The sequence below is a fragment of the Lithobates pipiens genome, unplaced genomic scaffold (genome assembly GCF_037356315.1).
Source record: "Lithobates pipiens isolate NorthernLeopardFrog02 unplaced genomic scaffold, aLitPip1_a1.2 Scaffold_30, whole genome shotgun sequence".
In the NCBI taxonomy this organism is placed as follows: Eukaryota; Metazoa; Chordata; class Amphibia; order Anura; family Ranidae; genus Lithobates; species Lithobates pipiens.
In genome coordinates this window covers 178,972,266-178,993,754 of record NW_027507791.1, presented here as the reverse complement: position 1 = coordinate 178,993,754, position 21,489 = coordinate 178,972,266, and the positions used below count along the sequence as shown (strand labels likewise).

The 21,489-nt window shown below is 44.5% G+C and overlaps 1 protein-coding gene across 1 annotated transcript in view; it reads right to left on the bottom strand.

Moving 5' to 3' along the window:
* Window positions 1-21,489, bottom strand: part of LOC143942261 (ribonuclease inhibitor-like) — a 90,071-nt gene that overhangs the window by 8,235 nt on the left and 60,347 nt on the right. The window contains exon 7 of the mRNA XM_077463504.1: window positions 9,383-9,547. Coding sequence (XP_077319630.1) covers window positions 9,383-9,547 — 165 coding nt within the window. The remainder of the gene's footprint in view (window positions 1-9,382; window positions 9,548-21,489) is intronic.

Genomic DNA, 21,489 nt, shown 5'->3' with positions numbered 1-21,489 from the left:
CATTAGAGCTTACAACCTAGAAGGGAGGATCAATTGGAACTAAAGGTAATAACTGTGGGGGGTGAGCTTATGGAGAAAATTAAAATACAGGTGTTAGGTGTGGGTAGGTTAGGCTTCCCTGAAGAGAAGGGTTTTCAGGGATTGTCTAAAAGCTAATAGAGTAGGAGATAAATGGACAGATTGGGGTAGGGCATTCCATAGGATTGGAAAGTCTTTGGAAAAGTCCTGGAGGCGAGCATGGGAGGACGGGATGAGGGAGTTAGAGAGCAGAAGGTCTTGAGATGAACAAAGAGAACGAGTAGGTTGGTATTTAGAGACTAGGCTAGTCATTTAGCTGGGGGCTAAATTGTGGATGGCTTTGTAAGTAGTTGTTAGTATTTTGAATTTAATTTGTTGGGTGAGCGGAAGCCAGTGGAGGGATTGACAGAGAGTGGTTGCAGACACAGAGCGATTGGTAAGTTGGATGAGTCTGGCAGCAGCATTCATGATGGATTGAAGAGGTGATCGACTATGTAGAGGTAAGCCAATGAGAAGGAAGTTGCAGTAGTCAAGGCGAGAGATGACCAGGGAATTAAGAGCTTTGTTGTGTTATTGGTTAGAAAGAGGCGCATTTTGGAGATGCTGTGGAAGTTGAGGCGGCAAGATTTGGACAACAATTGGATGTGGTGCTTAAAGGAGAGTTCAGAGTCCAGGACAACAACTAGAACCTTGGCATGCAAGGATGGGTTTATAGTTGTGCCATCGATTTTGGAAGAGAGATCAGGGGAAGGAAAAAGGACATTTGGGGATGGAAAAATTCTAAGTTTGGTTTTGGATAGATCAAGTTTGAAGAAGTGGTGCGACATCCAGACTGATATATCTGATTGAAAATAGGAGAGGTCCAAGAACAGAACCTTGGGGGAGCCCAACAGAGAAAGCAAGAGGAGAGGAGGCAGCAGAGTTGTAAGAAATGCTAAAGGTGTGGTTGGATAAGTTGGAGAATCAGCAAAGAGTACAGTCACTGAGACCAAAGGCGTGGATTTTTTTGAGGAGTAGGGGATGGTCAACAGTATCAAAGGCAGCAGAGAGGTCCAGAAGTAGGAGTACAGAATAGTGTTAATTGGTTTTGCCAGTTAGTAGTTTTAGGAAAGCAGTTTCTGTGGAGTGTTGAGGAGGAAGGGGATCAAGAAGGCTATTATTAGCAAGGTGGACGCTCAGTTGGTTGTAGACCAGACATTGAAGGAGTTTGGATAAGAAGGGGAGCAAGGAGATGGGGCATAGGTTATCAAGATCGGCTGGGTCCAGGGAGGACTTTTTAAGTATGGGCCTGACAAGTGCATGTTTTAGAGAGTTGGGGAAGATGCCAGAAGAGAGGGGGATATTGGGTTAGAGAGTGTAGCATAGAGCCAGAGGGTGAACGTAGAGAATTTGCGAGGGAACAGGATCTAGCGGGCAGATGGTAAGGTGGACCTTAGCAAGTAGTTTAGCAACCTCGTCTATAGTGGTGGGGTTGAAAGAGGGAAGCAACGATTGTACCTGTGGGCATGAAGTGTAATGCATGGAGGGTATCTGAACAGTAGAGATCACTTCACTAATTGTATCAATCTTCTGTTTGAAGTGATTGGCGATCTCCTGGGCAGTGAGAGAGTTGGTGGGTGGAGGCAGTGGAGGACAAAGTAGAGAGTTGAAGGTAGAGAAGAGTTGGCAGGAACTTGATGATAAGTTGCTAATGAGAGTGATAAAATAAGTCCGATTGGCAGTGAGGAGCGTATTTTTGGAGCTCAGATTTATATTGGTTAAAATCTTTCTGAGACTTAGTCTTACGCCATAGGCACTCATGAGCACGACTATGTTTTTTTCAGACTTCTAGTATCATCTGTTTGCCAAGGTAGAAAGGGTCAGGGCCTGATTCTGTGTGTAGTGAGGGGGACCAGTGAGTCCAGCGAGGCTAGAAGTGAAGCATTGTAGACAGAAGTGGCTAGGTTTGTGCAGGATAGGTTTGAGATTTTGTTATAGAGGTTGTCAGTAGCAGAGTAGAGAAGAGAAGGGTTTAGATGACATAGGTTTCTGCGGGTAACTTTTAGGTGGTTGGAGGGAGAGGAGGTGGAGGAGAGGGAGAGAGTGAATGGATAGTTAGAGAGGTTGCATGGAGTGCAATGGTGAGAGAAAAAGAGGTCAAGGGTATTGCCTTCAGAGTAGAAATATGTATCCACTGCTTCAGATCAAAGGAGGAGGTTAGGCTGAGAAGTTTGGAAGTGGCAGGAATGTTGTGCTAGTATTAATAGGGATGTTGAAGTCACCCAGGATGATTGTGGGGATTTCAGAAGAAAAAAAGTTGGGTAACAAGGCAGAGAAGTCATCAAGAAAGGTTGATACTGGTCCAGGGAGCCTGTAGATCACAGCTATCCTTAGAGAAATTGGAGTGAAAAGATGAATGCAGCATGCTTTGAAAGAGGAGAGTGACAGAGAGGGAGGTGGTTGAAGTACCTGAAAAGTGCTATGTGGAGCTAGAAGGATTCTGACACCTCCTCCCTTACGTCCACTGGATCTGGGGGAGTACAGAGAAGATCACCATGGGATACGGCAGCAGAAGATGCAGTGTCGGATTCATGAAGTCAGGTTTCGATAATGGTGAGTAGAGTAAATGAGTTAGCGATAAAGAGGTCATGGAGAGAGGTGAGTTTGTTGCAGACAGAGCAGGAATTCCAAAGAGCACAAGAGAAAGGGAGTAGGTCTTGATAAGAATAGAAATGGGAACTAAATTGTGTTGATTGTATCTGTTGCCAGAGGGTGCAGGATTATGGGTGCATGGGGTACAGTTAAATGATGGAGGCCTGGGGTTTGGGGATATATCTCCAGAGGTTATGAGAAGCAGGAGAGTGAGGGAGGTAATATGGGAGTGGGATTTATATGAAGGGACCTGTCCCAGGGTCCTGGAGATTCTTTGTGTTTGTGGATTTAGAATTAGCAGGAGTTGGTGAGTGCAGGAATAAGGAGAGGACATAAATGAGGGTGATATATATGCTGTGGGGGGGGGGGGGGTGAAGGAGAGATAGTTTAAGGACAGAGCTGTCAAATGGAGTGGTAGAGTGCATGTTACAAGGTGAAAGAGCTGAAGGGGTAAACAAGGTCACTTGATGTCTGTGCGGCGTTTTTCAAGGAATTTTCTTGTGTTCATTTGCTTTGTGCATTCGCTGAAGTGCAGCGTCTCCCACTTATAAAAATAGACCCACTTTGAGAAAGAGCCCCAGTTGCAAATGTGCCCCCTGCAAATGCTTCTCCCAAAAGATGCTTATATTTATACTTATAGGGATGGGGACACCGGCGTGCTGAACCACTACACCAGCCACCTCCACCTATTCTGAACCTCCCGTTAATATTCATGCTCCAAGTGTCTGTATCTGAATGTTCCCTGGGAGACTGGATTGGACAATAGTGCCAAGTGTACAGACCAGACACTACTTTTTGAAACCATAAATCTCTGGAAAGATTAAAACTGCGCATGTCAGTCCTGAATACCCGTTGGATAACCAGGACAGACCTTACTGCACATGCCTGTCTGTATGGGAGATGCCTGAACAAACATCACTATACAACATACTGGTCTAGATGATCACAACAGATTACTGGTAAGGTGATATTACATAGTCATCTTTGCCCCTGTCCCCTCTTGAAGACAATTGGGCTCCATATACAGTACAGACCAAAAGTTTTGACACCTTCTCATTCAAAGAGTTTTCTTTATTTTCATGACTATGAAAATTGTAGATTCACACTGAAGGCATCAAAACTATGAATTAACACACGTGGAATTATATACTTAACAAAAAAGTGTGAAACAACTGAAAATATGTCTTATATTCTAAGGTCTTCAAAGTAGCCACTTTTTGCTTTGATTACTGCTTCACACACTCTTGGCATTCTGTTGATGAGCTTCAAGAGGTAGTCACCTGAAATGGTTTTCACTTCACAGGTGTGCCCTGTCAGGTTTAATAAGTGGGATTTCAAGCCTTATAAATGGGGTTGGGACCATCAGTTGTGTTGTGCAGGAGGTGGATACAGTACACAGCTGTGAATAGACTGTTAGAATGTGTATTATGGCAAGAAAAAAGCAGCTAAGTAAAGAAAAACGAGTGGCCATCATTACTTTAAGAAATGAAGGTCAGTCAGTCCGAACAATTGGGAAAACTTTGAAAGTGTCCCCAAGCGCAGTCGCAAAAACCATCAAGCGCTACAAAGAAACTGGCTCACATGAGGACCGCCCCAGGAAAGGAAGACCAAGAGACACCTCTGCTGTGGACGATAAGTTAATCCGAGTCACCAGCCTCAGAAATCGCAGGTTAACATCAGCTCAGATTAGAGAACAGGTCAATGCCACACAGAGTTCTAGCAGCAGACACATCTCTAGAACAACTGTTAAGAGGAGACTGTGTGAATCAGGCCTTCATGGTAAAATAGCTGCTAGGAAACCACTGCTGAGGACAGGCAACAAGCAGAAGAGACTTGTTTGGGCTAAAGAACACAAGAAATGGACATTAGACCAGTGGAAATCTGTACTTTAGTCTGATGAGTCCAAGTTTGAGATCTTTGGTTCCAACCACCGTGTCTTTGTGCGACGCAGAAGAGGAGAACGGATGGACTCTACATGCCTGGTTCCCACCGTGAAGCATGGAGGAGGAGGTGTGATGGTGTGGGGGTGCTTTGCTGGTGACACTGTTGGGGATTTATTCAAAATTGAAGGCATACTGAACCAGCATGGCTACCACAGTATCTTGCAGCGGCATGCTATTCCATCTGGTTTGCGTTTAGTTGGACCATCATTTATTTTTCAACATGACAATGACCCCAAACACACCTCCAGGCTGTGTAAGGGCTATTTGACAAAGGAGGAGAGTGATGGGGTGCTGCGCCAGATGACCTGGCCTCCACAGTCATCGGACCTGAACCCAATCGAGATGGTTTGGGGTGAGCTGGACGGCAGAGTGAAGGCAAAAGGGCCAAAAAGTGCTAAGCATCTCTGGGAACTCCTTCAAGACTGTTGGAAAGCCATTTCAGGTGACTACCTCTTGAAGCTCATCAACAGAATGCCAAGAGTGTGCGGAGCAGTAATCAAAGCAAAAGGTGGCTACTTTGAAGAACCTAGAATATAAGACATATTTTCAATTGTTTCACACTTTTTTGTTAAGTGTATAATTCCACATGTGTTAATTCATAGTTTTGATGCCTTCAGTGTGAATCTACAATTTTCATAGTTATGAAAATAAAGAAAACTCTTTGAATGAGAAGGTGTGTCAAAACTTTTGGTCTGTACTGTATATGGACTGTAAATCAAAGAAGTTTGGACTGGAATCAAGATGCCAAAACGGTGAGCTTTATCTTATCCCCATATGTTAGAAGGGGATGGTTTACTCAGATTTGAATAAAAGCCGTTTATTTTCTTGATCATCGTCAATTTCCATATATACCAGCCTATGATCTATAGACTCCATTTGTTGACTGAATCTTTGTGTCATAAGGAAAATTCTAATACAGTGAAATATCAGTTAGTCTCCCTTTGGAATTCAATCGGCAATATTATATATATATTTATATACATGCACTTTATTTAAGTGGAGCAATGAAACAATTTTTCAATACAGACTAATTCATTTATTTTTCTACCCCATGAATAACTATATTTTACTTTTTCTTAATGAATTTATGAACCAAATTTTTCTGAGTGCCAAGATTGTTAGAATCAGTTTTTCGGGAGATCTCATCGTCTATGGTGTATGAGAGTGTTGTACAATTGGGTGCGGTGACCACCTGTGTTCTATTAAGACTCACTTGTCTTAATTTCTATTACATGTGCCAAGTTGGGTGTATTTAATAAATTTTTCTAAATTTATATTCTTATGTGTGGTTAATCAATAAAGGTATTTCGTCATAAATCGTTTTTTTTTCCTTTTTGAAGAGTACCTTTGGGAATCTTCCCGTGTTTTTGTTCTCACAAGGTTTAGGAGTGTGTCAATGGGAATGTGGGTCCATTGTTCTATAGGGATGGGCCGGCAACTACTTACGACTATAATAAATTGTCAGTCCGACAATACAAATAAAAGTTCATTGATAAAAACGGCATGGGATTTCCCAACAGGGAAACTCTGAACCCCAAAAAATGACCCGGTTGCATAAACGGGTAACCCCGCCACCCTCGGACAACATGGGGAAAGCCATAGGGAAGTCCCCGTGCATCAGAGGGGGGGGTCGGGTCACTGGGTGGCCCCACCCTCCATTATATAAGAAGTGTCAGCTTAACAGAAGCTTCACACAGCTGAAGACTCCCACTGAGGCAGATCATGCGGACAGCAGCCGAAGGAAGATGCCGGACGAGAAGACCAGAGGAAAATAGAGGGAAAAGTGGGGGAAGAAGAAGATGGAGGAAGAAGAACAACACTGAAGGAAGAGAAGAAGAAATAACATGGAAGAAGAAGTGAGGAAAGAAGAAGAAATTAATAAACAAATTATCAAAAACCGTCTGTTGTCTACAATTTTTGACACTTTTTTTGAGAAATGGTAGGGGTACATTTGTACCCCATTACCAATTCGAACAGTGGGGGGCAGGATCTGGGGGTCCCTTTGTTAAAGGAGGCTTCCAGATTCTGATAAGCCCCGCGCCCGCAGACCCCATAACCACTGGGCAAGGGTTGTGGGGATGAAGCCCTTCTCCCCATCAACATGGGGACAAGGTGCTTAGGGGGCTACCCCAAAGCACCCTCCCAATGTTGAGAGCATGTGACCTGGTACGATTCAGGAGGGGGGCGCTCTCGTCCCCTCTCTTTTCCTGAGCCCTGCCAAGTTGTGCGCTCGGATAAGGGTCTGGTATGGATTTTTGGGGGACCCCAAACTTTTTTTTTTTTTTTTTTGGCGTGGGGTTCCACTTAATATCCATACCAGACCTGAAGGGCCTGGTATAAAAATTTTTTAATTTTGGTTCGAGGTTCCCCTGTGGGGAAATCCCATGCCGTTTTTATCGATGAACTTTTATGTGTATTGCCAGACCGCCAATTCATTATAGCCGCGAGTAGTTTTAAATTACTTTTTTCCTTTGGAAATGCCATTTTGCTGTCAGAAAGAAACATGTGCCACTTTACAGGCATGCTATAGACACCTCCCAGGTACGAAATTTAAAGGAATATTACACTTTTATTGTTTCACTTTAAGCATTATTAAAATCACTGTACCCGAAAAAAACTGACGTTTTTAAAACTTTTTTTGCATTGATACATGTTCCCTGGGGCAGGACCCAGGTCCCCAAACATTTTTTATGACAATAAATTGCATACTAACCTTTAAAATTAGCATTTTTGATTATTCTGATACTTTTAAAGGGTGTTCCGTGGCTTTTGAATTTGCCACAAACACCCCAAATTGTTCGCTATTCGGCGAATGGGCGAACAGCCAATGTTCGCATTGAACTCATGTTGGACCCGAACATAAAGCCCATCCCTAGTCTTACAGAAGCACATTTATGAGATTGGGCACTGATGCTGTACGAGAAGGCCTGGCTCACAGGCTCCACTCCAATTTATCCCAAATGTGCTCTTTCAGGTTGAGGTCAGGATTCTGTGCTGGCCAGTCAAGTTCCTCATTCATGTCTTTTATGGATCTTGCTTTGTGCAGTTTTCCAAATAATTTGATGGAGGGGGGATTATGGTGTGGGATTGTCTTTCAGCTGTTGGGCTTGGCCCCTTAGTTCCAGTGAAGGGAAATCTTAAGGCATCAGCATACCAAGACAATTTGGACAATTTTATGCTCACAACTTTGTGGGAGCAATTTGGGGGGGGACCCATTCTTGTTCCAACATGACTGCACACCAGTCCACAAAGCTAGGTCCATAAAGACATGGATGAGCAAGTTTGTGGAAGAGGAAATTGACTGGCCTACAGAGTCTTAATCTCAACCCTATAGAACACCCTTTATTGAACCCTACGGACCAAGACTGGGATGCCATTAAAGTTCATGTGCGTGTAAAGGCAGGCATACAGGCATATAGTGTAACAGTCCAGGATTGGATATTTAGGCTCCATGCACACTGGCTTAAAAATGCTGCTACTATAGGAGTTTCTGTCTGTGTTCTGCCTGTAGAAGCAGCTCCATGTTCTTCTACGTGTCTTACACATTGGGATGATTACAGACAAATTGAGTCCTGACCAAAACCCGATAGAACGCCTTCTCATCCAACATCAGTGCCTGACCTCACAAATGCCTTTCTGGAAGAATGGTCAAACATTCCCATGGACACACTCCTAAAACTTGTGGCCAGCCTTCCCAGAAGATATGAAGCTGTTATAGCAGCAAAGGGTGGGCCAATAAAATATTGAACCCTATGGACTAAGACTGGGATGCTATTAAAGGGGTTGTAAATCCTGATGTTTTTCACCTTAATGCATCCTATGCATTAAGGGAAAAAAAAAAACTTCTGACACTGACCAGCCACCCAGCACCCCATTTTACTCACCTGAGCCATTCGTTCCCACAGCAGAGACGCATGCTATCTCTCTGCCCATTGTCTAGGCTCTTGATTGGATAGATTGATAGCATCACAGCCATTAGCTCCCACTGCTATCAATCAAATTCAATGATGTGGGCGTTGCATTCTCTGCAGCTATTACCTTTTGTACCAAAACCACCTCCCTTTAGAATGTAAGCTCTACGAGCAGGGCCCTCCTGTACCTTTTGTATTGTACTGTAATTGTGTTGTCTCCCCTATACATTGTAAAGCGCTGCGTAAACTGTTGGCGCTATATAAATCGTTAATAATAATAATGAGAGGGGCTGAGTCTGGCATTCTATGTCTATGGACTCTGGAGTGCACCCTCATGGTAACCCCCAGGGAGAGAAATTTACCTAGGGGGTTTACCGATGTGGGGAGGAGCTGATAGCACCACCAGGGGCCCCTAGAAGAGGTGAATTGGGTCCACTCTGTGCAAAATTAACTACACAGTGGAGGTAAGTATAACATGTTTGTTATTTAAAAATAAATAAATAAGGGTTTACAACCTCTTTAACCACATATGGACTGCCCGTCATCATTATATGTCGGCACTTTGTGTCCATACACATTGGGACGATTACAGGCATATTTTGAACTTGATATTTAGAGGCAGAAAAAAAAACTCTTCTGGCTCGTGTTTCTGATTGGAGCTTTCTGGTAGAAAAATGCAAAACTCTAAACTTTGTACAATAAACTCTCTATATTATTTTTTTCTGCCAAGGGAACTGGCATTTTTTAAGCCCAGTGTGCATGGAGCCTTATGGAGCCTAAAGATGGATTTTGATGACATTTTCATATTTCTATATTATGTGGTTTAGGTATAAAACTGTCCCAGAATATTGTTGTCTCAGTCAGTCCTGTTATACTCACTGTAATTCCTCTATCTGGCTGGTTCTCAGAGCTTCCATCAGATCCCTGAAATGAGGACCCTCCAGATTGTTCCAGGACAGGTTCAGTGTCCTCAGTGTCTGGTTATTTCTTATTCCAAATGCCAGGTGGGGGCAGCAACTGTCTGTCAGGTCATTATAGGACAATCTGTAGAAGAGAAGAATGTTACCAGAAGAAAATGAATTTCTCCCCAGGAATGAATGTAACTATTCTCTACATGAATGGAACTAATTTCTCTTTATTGGAATCATTTACATTAAATCGCTTTATAAAACACGATCGACCATCTACACTATTGGATGATTTCTCTTTTTGTGGATCCCAGTTACTAAATGTGACATGAGAAGTGGATGAGGTGGTGTGATCCATTCATTATTTCTGTATGAGGATTGGACCATACACACTCGCACTTTCACCTCCAACCTTCTGCCAAGTCTTGGAATCAGTTGTGGAGATTCACTTTGATCGTCACACAAGTCTCACTCATGTTGTGGAAACTTAATTTACGAAAGGTGACACCATTGTACTTTGGGATTTCCTTTGATCATCATGGTGTGGAGATTTCATTATTACTGTTCTTTATTTGGACCTTTTTTGAAAATGTGTACTAATATTGCTGCACTAATTTGATATATGCTGATTATAATTTATCTTCATTAGTTATCAGTGAAATAGTCTCCATAGCATTGTTATATATACACTTATAGGGAGTTTTGTGTTAAGGAGTCTCACTTTTATTGTTATATTTTTACATTTATATTGTTTGAATGTTATATACTAGTGCTGCAGTCTTTCATATTATACTAGATGTGCTAATTCCACCAATCGTGATCGAATATAACAATTTTATTCACTACAAAAATACACTTTCATACATGTGAGCAAGGGCAGATCTCCTGCAGCCTATTCACAGATACTTCAATCTATATAACTGTTATATTCTTAATATCTAAATTTTAATTGGCTTTATTATATTTTATTTAGAATATGAATTCTCCATTGTGTGAAAGAAAAACTTTGAATCGGTTAATCCTATGTTATGACGTGTGATAATTGAAAAAGTAAACATTTAAAACTTGTCAGGATTTTGATGAATATTGTATATCTTATATATGCTTTTAAGGGATATATTTCTATGTAACTGAGATGTTGTTTAAGGTTTCCCTCCCCCCCCACTTCCTCTCATTAGTATGTTAACAGATGGTAGCTGTACTATAGTAACCACTCTTTAGCCCACACCCTTGTGAAGGAGGGTTTATTCTTTTGGCGCAAATTTAAAAGTCTGTTTTATATAAGCAAAAGTTAGGTGGGAAGGTTTCCTGTTGGATCCTACTCTCGCAACTAAACAGATTCTCAGCAAACATACATCTCAGCTACATTCAGCATACAAAGGGTTATGCCGCCATTTTAGAACACATGGTCAAGCTTGAAGTATTATATATTTGAAAAGAAAGAAAGATACTAATGATTATCATTGTACTATTTTTGTAAGTATTATTTTCTACTAAGTGTGTACAATAAAAACACACTTTTTGATTTACACTGACTCAGAACTAATTAAGGAAATTCGTCTCACAATCTCAATCGGTCTCACCAGATATATATTAGAGATATATATACATTTTCAAATATTTTTACAATAACATATAATGTGCAAAAATACATAAGCATGAAGAGCAACAAAGTCACCTTATACAATTGAAAACATCAAAAGTTTATACATGTTAAAAAGCTGATTTTCTACAACCCATTCACCACTCCAATCACCATACAGTGACTTGTACAGTAAGGCTCGGTTCACACAGGGGGCGATGCGAGGCGACACGACTTGCCGCGCTGCGACCTGCCGCGACCTCAGCGGCGACTTGCAAATGACTTCTGTATAGAAGTCAATGCAAGTCGCCCGAGGTCGCCCAAAAGTAGTACAGGAACCTTTTTTCTAAGTCGGAGCGACTCGAGTCGCTCCTCTTAGAACGGTTCCGTAGTACAGAACGGGGGCGACTTGTCAGGTCGCGGCACGGCAAGTCGTGTCGCCTCGCATCGCCCCCTGTGTGAACCGAGCCTAACAGAAATATGAAGTCCCAGAGATTCATGCAGATGGTTTAAATCAATTCTAATCAACTTCCACCTCTTTGCATCAACTTCAATCAACCTCAACCACACCAGTGAGCAAACAGATCTTTTACCAAAAGGTTTGTCCCCACAAGCAAGGCCCAGACATGCTTGTGTATATCCCTCCAGCAGCACCACTCCGCTCAAGCTGGCTTACAATGAGAACAGACTGTGCCACAGAATGTCAGACCTCCAGGTAGTATCTCCAATATCACCCGAGGTATCCAGACAATGGCCGCAATCACATTACATAGAAAAGAAAAAGCCTCCATAGTGCATAATCCTTACACACTGTATTTATAGAATCATAGATTGTACACTTCCATCATATACATGAGTATACACTGAACTCAGAGCACACACCGCTCCGGACTGCAGCCGTGTATGATGGAGTCCAGGCAGTGAAGCCTGGCATGGCAGCTTTTCTCACTCACATCATGAGTTTACACACACCGGCTGCACTTCCACGAGGAGGTGGTCCCAAATCACGCCCAGGTACATTTTTTTATGTTTAGTTGACATTTTAGCACATTTGTTTGCCTTTTCCTTTAATCCCACTCTATTCCACTTAACCACTTTCAGACCGGACCATTTTGCTGGTAAATGACCAGAGGTCTTTTTACACTTTGGCACTGCGCTGCTTTAACTGGTAATTGCGCGGTCATGCAATGTTGTACCCAAACAAAATTTGCGTCCTTTTCTTCCCACAAATAGAGCTTTCTTTTAAAGGTATTTGACTGACTCTGCGATTTTAATTTTTTGCGATATAAACGTAAAAAGACCGCAAATTTTGAAAAAAAATGATATTTTCTACTTTTTGTTATTAGAAAAATCCAATAAACTCAATTTTAGTCATACATTTAGGCCAAAATGTATTCAGCCACATGTCTTTGGTAAAAAAAAGTCAATAACTGTATATTTATTGGTTTGCGCAAAAGTTGTCACATCTACAAACTAAGGTACGTTTTCTGGAATTTACGCAGCTTTTAGTTTACGACTGCCTATCTCATTTCTTGAGGTGCTAAAATGGCAGGGCAGTACAAACCCCCCCCAAATGACCCCATTTTGGAAAGTAGACCCCCTAAGGAAATTGATAAGTGGCATGTTGAGCCCATTGAATATTTTATTTTTTTGCCTCAAGCGATTGAATAATGACAAAAAAAAAATTTTTTTTTTTTTTACACAAAGTTGTCACTAAATGATATATTGCTCACACATGCTATGGGCATATGTGAAATGACACCCCAAAATAAATTCTGCTGCTTCTCCTGAGTACGGGGATACCACATATGTGGGACTTTTTGGGAGCCTAGCCGCGTACGGGGCCCCGAAAACCAAGCACCGCCTTCAGGCTTTCTAAGGGCGTAAATTTTTGATTTCACTTCTCACTACCTATTACAGTTTTGAAGGCCATAAAATGCCAAGATGGCACAAAATCCCCACAAATGACCCCATTTTAGAAAGTAGACACCCCAAGCTATTTGCTGAGAGGCATGTTGAGTCTATGGAATATTTTATATTTTGCCACAAGTTGCGGGAAAATTACAAACTTTTTTTTTTTTTTTTTCACAAAGTTGTCACTAAATGATATATTGCTCACGCATGCCATGGGCATATGTGAAATGACACCCCAAAATAAATTCTGCTGCTTCTCCTGAGTACGGGCATACCCCATATGTGGGACTTTTTGGGAGCCTAGCCGCGTACGGGGCCCCGAAAACCAAGCACCGCCTTCAGGCTTTCTAAGGGCGTTACAGTTTTGAAGGCCATAAAATGCCAAGATGGCACAACCCCCCCCAAATGACCCCATTTTGGAAAGTAGACACCCCTAAATTTAGGGGTACACTAGTGAGACTAGGTAATAAATGGCAGGTGCCCTGAAACTATAAAAAAATAACTAACCAACCAGCGTCACCTGTAACAGTTATATGGTGATCACTGGTGAAAGGGTTAACTAGGGGGCAATCAGGGGGCTTTATGCGGTAGTATATGGGGGTCCCTGGCGCTATAAAAAGCTGCGGCGAACCTAAATACCTACCTGCCTAACTAGCGTCACCTGTGACACTAATACAGCGATCAGAAAAACGATCGCTTATTAGGCTGGGTTCACACTGGAGCGATGCGGGAACGCCACGAATCCGCGGCGGGTTCCCGCATCGCATGCCTCCCGGCGGCAGTTCACACTGCCCTATGCGAACTGCTGGGAGTGTCAGTGAAATGTTAATGACACCCCCAGATCAGTTTGCATATCGCAGTGCGATCTGCAAACTCGGATCGCATGGTGTGAACACCCATGCGATCCGATTCTGCTGCGGACCAAAAAAAGGGTCCCGTGCGAATTTGCGGCGGGTGCGGCGAATGGCTGAACTCGAATCGCAGAGATCGGATGTGATTTGCACTGCAGTGCAGTGCGAATCACATCCGTTCTCATAAACCGCTGCAATGTGAACCCAGCCTTAGTGACACTGGCGACGGGGGGTGATCACGGGGTTAAACCTTTATTGGGGGGGTTAGGGGGGTACATTAGAACTAAAGGGGGCTAACCCTAACTGCCCTAACAGTTATTACAGTCACAAATGACACCAATGCAAAAGAAAAAATGCATTGGTGTCACTGTGACTGGGGGGGCAGGGGTAATTGGGGGGGTGATCGGGGGGTAAAGGGGGGGTGTGAGTGTGCCTGGCATGTTCTACTGTGAAGTGTCGTGTTGGTGCAACTCACCGATCCTCTCTCCTCGGGGTCGGAACGAAAAATACTGACACGGAGGAGAGATTACATCACTTCCTCTCCTGTGTTTACATTACAGGAGAGGAAGTGATGTCACGGAGGATTTCCATTCGTCGGGAGCGATCGCGAGGGGGTGGCCATGAATGAATGGCCGCCCCCTCATCCCGGATCGCTCCCGAACGAATACCGACCGCCGCAGGCACCGGGGGGGGCCCGATCGGGCCCCCCACCCGCGGGAAGGCAGGGACGTACAGGTACGCCCATATGCCTGCCCGTGCCATTCTGTCGACGTACATCATCGTGCGGCGGTCGGCAAGTGGTTAATATGCACTTGCACACTTACTGGCCCAACATTTTCTTACTCTGTAATGTCCTTTATTTATGCCCTTTTAGTCTCTATTTTTTTTTAAATGGTATTATAAGAAAAACTTATAAAACAAGGAATGTATAAATACACTGATATACACACTAATTGCTTAGAATACCATTTATATGAAACAATACAGGAAAATCACCTGCATCTACATACTCTTATTGCAATATGCATACACTGTTGGGTCCATAGGGGGTGCATGGGTGCATGGGTACCCCCCCCCCCCCCCCAAGCCGGTCACCAAAAAATAAATAATAAATAAATAAAATGTCCCTTTAAGAAAAAAAAAGTTCCTTTAAGTGCACTGTGTTCGGGCTGGGCGCCGGTCTCATTGCACTATGGAAGCGTCATGCCAATGCAATCCCGTGATTGCAGGCAAGATGCTTCATTTGCTGTGTTTTTTGATGCCCTGTGGCGCTGTGTAGTGTGCCTCTACACGCTGATTGGGTCATTCTCCTTCATGTCTGGGCAGTGCTGTCCATGGGCGGCATGTCACTTACGGTTTCGGCTCTGTGTGAATGGAGAAGCCAGGTAATGTGTTACTAACACAAACAGCCTGTAATTGTCCGCACATATACAGCTTCACCTTGTGCTGTATGTATTTTTCTCAGTCTGTGATCGTAGGGTGGAGGGAATCATGCTTCACCTCTGCCCTGCCTGGAATCAACCTCTGTCCAGCCCTTCACCGACAATCTGCTGGAGCCTTCATCACACATCTCCTGTATGTGTACACCACGAGGGCTCCCAGCACTGCGTCCTACAGTCATCCTGTACAGGTCTGTGTTCTCTCATCTCTATCTGTCTGTCTCTATCTATCTGCCTATTTATTTATCCATTTGTATAACTTCATATTTATCTCGGTGCTGGTGTCAGTGCTCTCCATCTCGGTGCTGGTGTCAGTGCTCTCTATCTCGGCGCTGGTGTTGTGTCAGTGCTCTCCATCTCGGTGCTGGTGTCAGTGCTCTCTATCACGGTGCTGGTGTCAGTGCTCTCTTTCACGGTGCTGGTGTCAATGCTCTCTATCACGGTGCTGGTGTCAATGCTCTCTATCACAGTGCTGGTGTCAATGCTCTCTATCACGGTGCTGGTGTCAATGCTCTCTATCACGGTGCTGGTGTCAGTGCTCAGTCTCTATCACGGTGCTGGTTTCAGACAGTGAGGGAGATAGCAGCGGAGAAGCCAATCAGCAGGCAGTCCCAGCACCATGGCTGAGGATCAGCACTGGACTGGCACCTCCAGACCACTGCAGTGGAGCCCTGCATAAGTGGGGGTAAGGGCCTGGCAGAGGGAGGGGCTCTAGCACAGGTTGGCACACTGGGACACTGGCACAGGACTGTGTTGCCCTGACTGTGGCACTGATCATCTCCTGCACCCCCTTCATAGCCTGGCCTGACCTTGCCTCTCCTCCATGGCCTTCATGCGCTCTTGAATTGTCAAAATTTCACAGATAAAAAAAGAATGCTTGCCATTGTCGATCCCAGATTCACTTAATACTTTTTTTATGTCAGTGTCCATGTTGTGGGACTATGTGTGCACAGCTAGTTAGTATTTTGTGGCTGAAAATATGACCTGGAGGTTTTTAAGGTTCGCCTGCCATTAAAGTCAATGGGGTCCGCCGCGAACCTTGCGGTTCGCAAACTTTTGGCCACGTTCGTGAAACGTCCCGTTGCAAGTTCGTCCATCACTACTCTTCAACCCTACTCCTGAGACGCAATAATGTTAAGGAGATTTAACCCTAACCCTCTACCTTGACCACATCCTCCCCCGTGCACACTGTTTAAGCTCTGCCTGTTACCGCAATGTGCCCTCTTTTGGCAAGCTGCTAAGATTGACACACAGAAGATTGCCTCTCGTGGCTACGAGGGGAGGCACTGATATGCTAAACAACTGCACCTGGCAGGACTTCCTAAGAGGACTCTCTTGGGACCTGAGATCTGGGAAAGGGGATGGTTATTGCAGCAGACTACCCTGGGACAACTGAGTTTGCCACCTCTTTTGGGGAGAGGGGGGTTCCTTCGCCTTTTTTTTTTTTAAGCCTATTGAGGGAACTGTCATTTATTACTATTGTCCAATGTGTATCTGCATGGTCAAGCTGGAGGGCTTGAACAGACAGGAGGGGTGGTCTCCATCTTTGAGGGTGAGCCCCCTCTGGCGCAGGTGGTTCTTGACATACCGGGGTCGACTCTCTGTGTGCCCTCTCCTGCCTGGTTTCATAGTTTCATAGTTAGTAAGGTTGAATAAAGACATCAGTTCATCCTGAGCGAGCATCTACAACTGTCCCCATCCCTGTACATTGCACACTCACATTGGTCCCCACCCTCAATGAGCCCACAATCCAAGGTCCCCATTCACACACCAGGGCCAATCCCAGACAGAAGCCAATTAACCTACCTGCATGTCTTTGGATTGTGGGAGGAAACCGGAGTACCCGGAGAAAACCCACACAGGCACAGGGAGAACATGCAAACTCCAGGCAGGTAGTGTCATGGTTGGGATTCGAACCAGTGACCCTTCTTACTGCTAGGTGAGAGTGCTAACCACTACACCACTGTGCCGCCCGTATGATTCTGAGTCATACTCCTTTAATTTTTTTTTTGGGGGGCTGCCCTGTGCCGGAGGGGAGATACTGCTCTGGCACATCTGCCCGAGGGGTTGAGAACATGAACTTGTGTGTGGTGTGGGTTGGCGGGTGGGTGACTGAGTTATGGGGGAGCACTTTCAGACTTGGCTCGTGGACTGATCTTTTTCTCTGGATATTGGAGTCTCTCTGCCTAGAGCTGGGTTTGTAACTGTGCGAGGCGTTCTACTACACGGGATCATTTCAGGTTACACGCTTTTAAATGATTGAGTTTTTGGTCTGGTTAAATGCTCTTCTATAATTGTTTACCGATTTAGAAAACATTACTTATATTTGCCCGGGGGTGGGGAGGGGGTTCGGGAGCTCATTCTCCGACCTGTCTGCCTACTAACCCCCAGGGACCTTGCCATAAGTCCAGTGACCTACTGGTGAGCGCTTTGGCAATCTCTTGCTACTATAGTCCCCTTTTGCCACACTTTTTGCCACAATTTCATTTCAAATTTTCTCTCTTTTTCTTTTCTCTTCTTTGTCTGCTCTTTTCTTTTTTTCCCTAATGAGTCCGTTAGGTCTAGCTCTCCCTCTTTCCCCCTCACACCCCCTCTCTCTTCCCCCTTCCCTTCCTGCCCCCCTTAGGCAGTTCCCTTCACCTTCCCTGACCCCTCTACCCTTTATTCTCTCTTTGCCCCCCCTCCCTCTCCTCCTGAGACATGATGGTGGTCTCGATTAAGGTGACCACTATAAACGCCAAGGGCCTGAATTCCCCTGAAAAAATAAGGATCCTTTTAAAGGATTTAAAAAAACAGGCACTGATGTAGCCTTCATACAAGAAACACATTTTAAAACAACTAAACTCTCTTTTCTCCAATCCAGATTCTTCTCCCAGGTCTACCATTCCACTAACCCTTCATCTAGGACCAAGGGAGTATCCATACTGATCTCTAGCAAACTCCCGTGACTTCATGTAGATTCTCAGGTGGACCCCGAGGGGTGCTATCTTTTTTTGAAGGGCCGTGTTGGAGATATCCTCTTCACATTTGCGACGATCTATGCACCTAACACCAAGATAGATTCATTCTGACTGCACTTGAAAAACTGATGGAATATAGAGAGGGTCAGTTAATATTAGGGGGAGACTTCAACATCCTGCTATCGCTCTCTTCGGACACTTCTTCGGGTAATTCCTCAATCCCGACGGCAGTTAGGTGGCGAGTAGCGAAATCCCTTTTAAAGACTCAGTTAGTGGACATTTGGCGCCTCCAGAATTCCGGAGAAAGGGACTACACCTTCTACTCCTCCCCGCACAAAGTATACTCTAGAATTGACTTCTTGATCTCACATGACCAACTACATTTAGTGAGTTCCTCCTCCATTGACTACATTACTTGGTCGGACTACGCTCCTATAGCCCTTACATATACTCTCTCTAAACACCCCTCACCCAGGTCTCTGTTCTGACGACTGAATGAGAGCTTTCTTCAGATCCCAGAGGTTCTGGCAGATGTGACCAGGGAGTTGGAATTATACTTCCAAGAAAACAGTACACAGGGTAGTGTGGGGGGCGCACAAGTCCGTGCTTCGTGGGGTCCTCATTAAGCACACAAAATGAACAACTAGTGGGTCTTAAGGACCTGGCTTAGATGGAAGCGAAACACAAACATGCCCCTACACAGTCCTTGGAGTCCGAACTGGGGTCCTTACGTGCACAGATAACAGACCTACTTCATTATAGAGCCAAGGCAGCTTTGCAATTCTGCCGTAGGGTATCCTATGAATCGGGCGACAAGTGCGGGGAAACTTTAGCCAGATTGGTGAAAGAGTTGAAATCTAACGCCTATATACCGCATGTAGTGGACTCAAATGGTCAAAAGGCTTCAACACCAACCCTGATAGCCAAGAGATTTGGTGACTTTTACTCCGACCTTTCAACCTAACCAACACTAACTGTAACCAGGAAGACATCGACACATATCAGGGATTCAGGCCTCCCGTTCCTCACGTCTGAGATTCGAGAGTGCTTGGATGTTCCGATTACCTAAGAATAAGTTCAGACGACCATAAATTCACTAAGACATGGTAAAGCCCCAGGCCTGGATGGATACACAGCCCAATACTACCAGACCTTCCTCCCCATACTTGGGCCCATTTAGTGACACTGTTCAATGCCCTGGGCACTTTTGGGGAGTTTCCCAAAGACACCCTTAGAGCCCACATCTCGCTGATACCCAAGGAGGGTAAGGACCCAAGCTTATGTGGGAGTTATAGGCCCGTCTCCCTCCTAAATTTAGACTTAAAACTATTCTCTAAAATCCTGGCCACAAGATTAGTACAACTTCTCCAATCCCTTATACAGCTAGACCAAGTGGGCTTTATCCCCAACAAAGAAACGTGAGACAACACCATTAAGGTTCTGAATCTGGTGCACAAAGCAAAATCCTCTAAGACCCCTTGTATCTTTGTGAGTTTGGATGCTGAAAAAGCCTTCTACCGAGTAAACTGGAGTTTCATGTTTTCGGTCCTTTGCCATATTGGCGTAGGGGAAAAAAATGATGCGCTGGATAGGCAACATTTATTCCCACCCTTCAGCCCAGGTTAAGGCAAATGGAGTGCTTTCCCCTCCCTTCGCTATTGGTAATGGAACCAGGCAGGGTTGCCCCCTCTCCCCTCTCTTATTTGCGCTGTCCTTGGAACCCTTCCTCGCCACAATCAGATGAAACTCAGATATCTCGGGTCTCTAAATAGGCAACATCGACTGAAAAATATCTGTCTACGCAGATGATATGATGTTCTCTTTGACGAACCCCAGAATTTCGTTACCGAATCTTGTCCGAGAGTTTAAAACATACGGAATGCTCTCACACTTGAAAATAAACGTTTCCAAGTCGGAGGCTATGGTAGCGGTCCCCACGCGAACCCTGCTGGATTTACAATCCAACTTTCGGTTTAAATGGACTGACACAGCCCTTAAATACTTGGGCACCTATATTCCCCCAGAGATCTCACGCACATTTGTGCTGAACTTCCCCCCCTACTAATTAAGGCACGCCAACTACTTTCCAAGTGGCACTCAGGTTTCCACTCCTGTTTCGGGAGATGTAATCTTGTTAAAATGAATTTACTACTTAAGTTTACCTATCTATTCCAAGCCCTTCCAATTAAGATCCCAGCCCCATTCTTTAAACAAGCTCAGTTAGCACTTATCCACTTTGTTTGGATGCACAAAAAACCCAGACTTAAATGGTCACAACTAACACTCTTTAAACAGGGGGGGGGGGGGGGGGTTGATACTACCTAGCCTCCTGCCTCGGCTGCATTTTAGACTGGAATCGCAATAATGCCTCCAAACTCTAGGTCCGAATTGAACAATCCCAAACCAACATTCCTGTGAAAAGTGCCCTGTGGTGCTATACAGTCCTACCCCCAACATTGAAGTCGCACCCTGCCATAGGGACCTCCCTAAGACTTAGCCATAAGACTGTTAATCAACTAGCACTGACCTTTTCACCCTCGCCCCTATTCCCTATCCTCGGTCACCCGAAGTTCGAACCAGGGATATACTCTGCAGATTATAACCCCCTCAGACTTTCCAAAATGGACCACACAGCTAAATTCATCATTGAAGGGAAATGGCTCTCTCTGCGGACACTAATCGACCCATTAGGAGCCTTTCAACTGCCCTTCTGGAGAGTGGCACAACTCCATCACTTCTTCCACTCTATACCTGACCCTCATTCTTTCTCTAAACAGAAGACAGAATTTGAAAACCTCTGCGTGGGGGAGGGTCCTCTGGCCCATATCCTCTCCCAAACATATTACCTGTTAAACATGCCAATAGACCACCCACATTTGTCCTGTTTGTCCAGTTGGGAGAGGGACCTGGGTTGCTCCTTTTCCCCGACACAGAGACAATGCATCATTGTCCTATCCCTCAAGACATCTCTTTGCACCAGAATACAAGAGACAAATTTTAAACTCCTCACCCGCTGGTACCTGACGCCGTCTAGATGCTTTCCCTCCTCCTCCGACAGATGCTGGAGATGTGGAGAGGAGGAAGGCACGCTGATTCACGTTTTGGTCCTTCCCCAAAACTGACAATTTTCTGGAAAGAAGTCCGACGGATATCACAAAAATTCCCAGAATTCCCTATCCCGGATGAGGCAGCATTCTTTCTACTGCACCATTCTCGGATCCCCATTAAAAAAATTAAAAAAATCCCTCCTCAGACATCTACTGAATGCATCGAAATCTTGTATCCCCCGGTATTGGAAACAAAGCAATACCCCGTCCATTGCACACTGGATT